Raw genomic sequence first — 6,365 nt, forward strand, 5'->3', positions numbered from 1 at the left:
TTAATTAATTCTACTTTAAAATAGTAATTACCATATAACTTACTTATATATATATATATATATATATATGATAGTTATTGGGCTCTTTTGCTTCCTTGTAAGGTGCATTTGTTAAAGCAATGAATAGTTTTTTAAAAAGTACTCACTTAATTGACGAACCTATATAATTTTTGAAACAGCCTTTGGTGGTAATATTGCATTCATTTTTTGCGTAAAATGTTTTGTCTCTAAAAGTGAAACGTGATCATGTTCAATTTTTGAAGTACAAAACATTGAAATTTGTACTTCGATTATTATACCCTTAGAGAGGAAGCATTTTATTAAAAAATATATGTAATATTCCCACTAAAAAATTATGTCAATGATTTTATATATATACATACTTTTGTTTTCTAATAAAGGTGTACATGGATGATTTACCATAATATTTGGTCATAATACATAATTTATGAATAGTTGCAATGCATATACATACTAGCTAGGCTTAATAGTTACCATTATTTCTTTGAATGTAGTGATACTTAAAAGACACTCCACACTATGCTTGAAATCAGCAAAAAAACTAACAAAAACGTTTCATTACAAAACTGAAGTTTGCCAAATTTTAGAATATTTTTAATCTATTTATTTATTTTTCACAATCTAATTGTAACATAAACAATTCTAATTAGATTATGAGTTTAAAATATTTATACAAAAACAGAAATGCTATTTAAAATGTTACGATCGTAACCCAAAATTGTAGTTACTCATACTTGTAGCTTTATGAGAAACACAACTTTAAAATACTCATAAAAATGCATTTATCTGATATAATTAGTCAATTGTCTATCTTTATAGCACTTCTGTCTTCAACAAGAGTTGATGTTGAAATCCTTCTTTGTTCCTAACTCAAAACAATATTATCTTATGTTTATTACTTTCTAGAAAAACAATCTGCTCAAATCCACTACGAGTTGTATACAGAAAGACATAAAAAATCAATCACTGTTAATAAAAAAAAAATCAAATCTACAGAAAGACTCTGAAAATGATGACTACTAGTGCTTAGATATGATTTGTAAATTAAGAGTCATAAATAAGAACACTAAAAATATCGAACTTAATATGACCACATTCAATATATTGCTGATTATCAAGACGAGACTGATGTATTATTGTCATTACCAAAAACATTACACAAATGTCCAGCATAACAGTCCAATTTGTAGGACTAAACTTTAGGGATGAACACACAACTTACATCAAAATAAAGTCACTGCAATAAATAATATCTCCTGCTCACTTCTAGTAATTGTTGTAAACACAGTTTTTTTCTGAATTGGATTACTGTGTAGAACTGAAAGTAATTATAACAGATAATTACAAATAACTTCCATGCATTAAATATATTCTAGTAACAGTTCAATTAAATGAATCAAATATTATGAAAGTACACTGTAAAAACAAAATATATATGAATATAAATAAAATAACAATCAATTTCTTAGGACTAAGTGCTGCTTGAAGTATGGGCTCAAGAAAATTTTTATAAAAGAAAAAAGCGCAATTAAATTATAATTTTCATTTCATTGTGAACCCATGTATATAATACTATAGATATTATGAAAAACTTAATACAGTATTTAACCTAGCTCTGCACACCCATCAGCCAACTAAGTGGTAACAAACAATTGATTTAAACAGTTACTCAATTACAACGAAAAGAAATTGCGTGAAAAAATGCACTGGTAAAAAAAAAACAATTTTTTGGTGAGAAAAAACAATGCCACCCTGACAATTACCATCAGTCAAAAAATTATAATTGTGTCTTTGTGATGTGTATCATTGTAGTACTGCTAAACACACCAATGGAAAGTTACTGCAAGAGAAAAAAAAAATCTAGCAAACACTGTAACTATTTGGCTTCTTTTTTTCTGGATACTAATTTGCTACCTGGAATATATCAGATACCAAGTCAAGTAACTGGCAAGGAATTGGAATGACGATGTTGATATGCAAGTTCATCTGGTCCCCCAGTCTCCTCATCTGATAAAAGAATTTCTGCTTCAGAGTTACTGTGATTATCCATTGGTTGGTACTGCACTCGTAACTTTGTGACTGTGCCATCATCTTCCTTCCAGCGGCCATGTTTGTGCATCAAGAAATTGTCAGTCACCCAAAACATGATGACCTACAGTACATATAAACAGAAATAAAAATATAAAGATTTCTTTATTAATCTTTTTAAAATCATAGTCTATACTTCATTTTTATTGCAAAAATTAAATGAAAACTCTAGTATAAAAAAGAAATGGTGTGGAAAATTTCAATATCCACACAAACACACACACAATAAAAACATGTTTTTGCATTGTATTCTATATATTTTAAATATTATAAGGACAAAATATTGAAGCTGAAAGATGTTTTTTCCTTACTTTATAGAATTTAATACATATAACCATGCATTTAACCTTGCATATTGGAAGTTTGCTGTCATGTTGTCAAAAACCAATGGAACAAATCAACTTAAGGAAGGATCTCTTGGAACTGAGATATGCAAGGGAGGGTATATCAGTTTGCATATCCTTAACTCATTGGTTACGGCTGCTCTAAACGTGTATGGAATTTTTCCAGGCCACATATGGCACACTCACATTCACCTGCCGGAGGCAGACCATACCCTATACACCAAATCGGTAGTCAATGGGTTACATAACATCTAAAAGCCTTTTTTAAAACCATTTTTATAAGAAAAATAAATTACTGAACAATACTACACATGCTAGAGAATGATTATGAATAATAAGTGTAAAAATGCCATCAAAATTGCTCTAGCTAATGTCACGTCTTTTTTATATCAATAAGTAAAAAGTATTTTCTGAGACTAAAATACTACACTTCATACAGTTTATTATGGTTGTGACAATAGTCAATTTTTTGAAATTATTTCTTACAAATATCTAAGTAAATATAGCATTATTTAGATTTTATGTCTTAAGATTCATCAATGTACTCAATTCAATTCTAGTCACATCTGATCACAATACTTGTTTCAATACTATTAGTGACACATATGACGCTTAAATTTAACCAAGTTTCTAAATCTTATAGATTTTTATAGCATGGATCAGTCCCAATTTCAAACTAATTGGTTAAATAATATAAAGTATAGTGACTAATACCAACTATACAAGCAGAGAATAAATCAGATTATATTTAAATGTAGTTTTAGTTATTGTTTTTTAAACTAGGTTTGTTTATACCTTTTCTTAAATACTGAAATTAGTTTTTTAAGATACATATGTATCTAGATGTTCTACTGAAACTTTAGCAACAGATTCGAAGGAAGTGATAACCTGGAAACAAATGATTAACGAATCAGTCACATTAATTATTTACATATACCTTCCCACAAACATAATACACAAATCTGAAGTAACTATGTTGTCTGAATTACTCCTCCAAATATTTATTTATCATGTTACAATAGCTGTCAGTGTCTGACACTTCAGGTAATGTTCTCATGTATTTGAAGATTAATGGAGATTGCAACTAGTACAGTCACGGAGCATCAGTTATCATGTGTACTTACATTAATGATAAATGGTATTATCAACACTACTATGGCCACTTCTACCTTAGCATTTGTTATTGGAGACATAATGAATGCCCTAACCTGTAAGATAAAATGTAATAACACAGTTAATATGAATATGATAATTTAACATTAATAAAACATAAACAGTAAAACTTTGATATGTAAATAAGCATTATATTATTTGAGCATATGCTCTTCTATTCTCATTACAGCTGGGCAACAAACTTCCATTAACCAATATAATTGATTATCTTTTATCATTGACAATACAACTATTGTCAGATAAAATAACTGATTAATTGAAATTACAAAAGAAATTGATTAATATCATGAAAATAATCAACTAATCGAAATCAGTCTTGCTAATAATTAATGTTTTCAAGTATTCCAACTATCCAAGTCTCATGTAAGAATAATTGATTAATGAGCTCAACAACTGGTCGATTAGCTAATTCCATTAATTGTGAAGCTCTAATTCTCCTCAAAAACATATGTTTTCACACAACATATTTTACTCTCACCTCATATAAATAAATAAATTGAAGAAAAATGAGATATACATATTATGAGAACCAATAATCATAACCATGTTTCATGTAACTTATGTCCATTAGTTAACTATGACTGCCAGAAACATAACCACGTTTCTAACAACATTCAAAGTAATACATATAATACAGACAGAATCAATTTGATTTCCATATTAGGTCAATTATTTAAGTTTTATAGAAGTTCCAAAAGTTTTGCAATTTTTTAGGGTTTTAGTAATTCTTTTGTGTTTGGTAGAATTTGTGGTTTACTGGACAGAGCATTTAGTATTTTTAAAATGACTAGTAAACAATGCCAATAAAAATTATAAATGCAAAAAAAAAAATTTCATCACAAGGATTTTTTTGAATACAGAGATGAAGTCTTAATATACATTGCTGAAGAAAAAAGTCTAGTGCAAAAAAAAAAAAAAGGAAACTTATACAACATTTGTCACAGTACTGGCCGATCTGTTTTAAACAAGTGCACAACGTAAAACACTAGATTTTAATATTAAACTTATTTCCTTACACTTTTCCAGAACCTCAGCTGAATCAGTAATGTGATTAACAGTTTTTCCACAACAACAATTACAACATATAAACCACATTGAGCCAACCAAGCATTTATTTTTGGAGGATAACCTGGAAAAGAAATAAGTGTTTAGATGTAAACAAATAAACATTTACTTGTACACTTACTAATATGAATATTGTAATTATTTAATCTACCATGCATATTATTTATGGATTAGCTTTTGGAAATGATTGTTTATGATTAAACCTACATCAATAAAATGAACACCCCTATAAAAACAAAACAAAAATGGCATATTAAAGTGACCAAATAAAAAACTAACATAGAATGATACTTTTACTGGTATTTAAATCTATTCCTGCCATCTCTTCTTTCAAGTAAAGAAATACCTTTTCTCCACCTTAGAGTGTAACAACAACAATAAAAAAAATTTATTGCAATGTAAGTGTTAAGATCAGTTAAACCAACCAAAGGCTAGTAAAACTCATTAATATTTGCACAACTGATTATTGAACTTACATTTAAGTACAATGCTAATAAGTACACTCCCACATTAATTTATAAGTAAAATCAGATAATAAAAATGTAGCAAGTAGAATATGTTGGAAGAAAATAAGTTTATTCTAACAGTTTTGAAAGCTTACATAGAGAATAAATTGGGTCTACATATGATTAATATTAAAACTATGTTTAAATTAACCCTATCTGCCCAGGCATCATTTACTGCACATGTCACGAGGTTTTAGTGGCTTACATTCAAAAGTTTATTAAACTATTTTTGTTTATATTATACCAATTACTATAGCATAAAATCATAGCTAATAATCCATATTTTAACAGTATATAAGTACTTAATTTTATAAGGCAATATTTAAAAAAATCCAGAATTTCCCCTAGTATGAGAAAGATGACAAATTTTTAATCTTAGCATGAAAATCACTTTGCACATGGACTATTCAAAACAAATACTCGATATATTCCTGGCCCAATCTTTTATTAGTTTATTGAAAATACTTCACTAAAAATATGGTTTTTGTATGTGAAAAACTTGTATTGTTTACTGAATGACTGCCAAATTACGTGAAGATATACACACTATATTAAAAGTTAGTAGTATCAAATCTATAAAGAATTTGAACAAGTACAAAGAGGTCATGGGGTTGGTCAAATTGACCGAGCCCACATTGAGAGTTAATACTGATTGTAAAGTTAACATAACAAGTCCATTTGTAGAGCAGCTTTTCAACTAGTGGGTTTTTCTACACACCAATGTAATGCTGAATAATCTTACCATATTCTCCAAATACAATGTTATTCCACCCTTTCTTTCGAGCAATGTGTTGGGTAAGACGTATTCCAACAAAAATGATGAACAACCCAATGGAAGAATCCAAAAGAAAGCTGACAATGTACCTACCCAAATAAGTGATAGAATGTACAAAAGTTAACATTTTCCTAAACTGAAAATGAATTTACAATCGTACTTACATCTACTTGCACTTATAGTTATTAACTGACCACCAGGGTTTCATCTTTGCACATCTAAGCATCAGAGATGAAAGTGTCCCTTTCCTAAAAATCCTGAAAATAATCGAAGCCAAGTAAGGGGGGGGGGTTCCGGCACCCAAAATCCTGCATTTTGATGCATTTTAGTACTTAAAATTCACTTAAACAAGTTACTCCATTTTTCTTACATCAATGATTACCAAATAAATGT

At 28.6% G+C, this 6,365-nt stretch overlaps 1 protein-coding gene across 3 annotated transcripts in view; it reads right to left on the reverse strand.

The window, feature by feature from the left end:
- Nucleotides 1-213: 213 nt before the first annotated feature.
- Nucleotides 214-6,365, reverse strand: part of LOC106460162 (store-operated calcium entry regulator STIMATE-like) — a 19,177-nt gene continuing 13,025 nt past the window's right edge. The window contains exons 4-8 of one of the 3 annotated variants that reach the window (XM_022386813.1): nucleotides 5,940-6,061; nucleotides 4,643-4,755; nucleotides 3,578-3,661; nucleotides 1,936-2,173; nucleotides 214-1,339 (exon numbers count right to left, since the gene is read on the reverse strand). In XM_022386813.1, coding sequence (XP_022242521.1) covers nucleotides 1,958-2,173; nucleotides 3,578-3,661; nucleotides 4,643-4,755; nucleotides 5,940-6,061 — 535 coding nt within the window. In that variant the 3' untranslated portion in view covers nucleotides 214-1,339; nucleotides 1,936-1,957. Of the gene's footprint in view, nucleotides 2,174-3,577; nucleotides 3,662-4,642; nucleotides 4,756-5,939; nucleotides 6,062-6,365 lie in introns of all 3 variants that reach the window. The other 2 variants (XM_013919849.2, XM_022386814.1) reach the window with 2 other exon arrangements.

This window comes from Limulus polyphemus, unplaced genomic scaffold (genome assembly GCF_000517525.1).
Source record: "Limulus polyphemus unplaced genomic scaffold, Limulus_polyphemus-2.1.2 Scaffold721, whole genome shotgun sequence".
Lineage (NCBI taxonomy): Eukaryota > Metazoa > Arthropoda > Merostomata > Xiphosura > Limulidae > Limulus > Limulus polyphemus.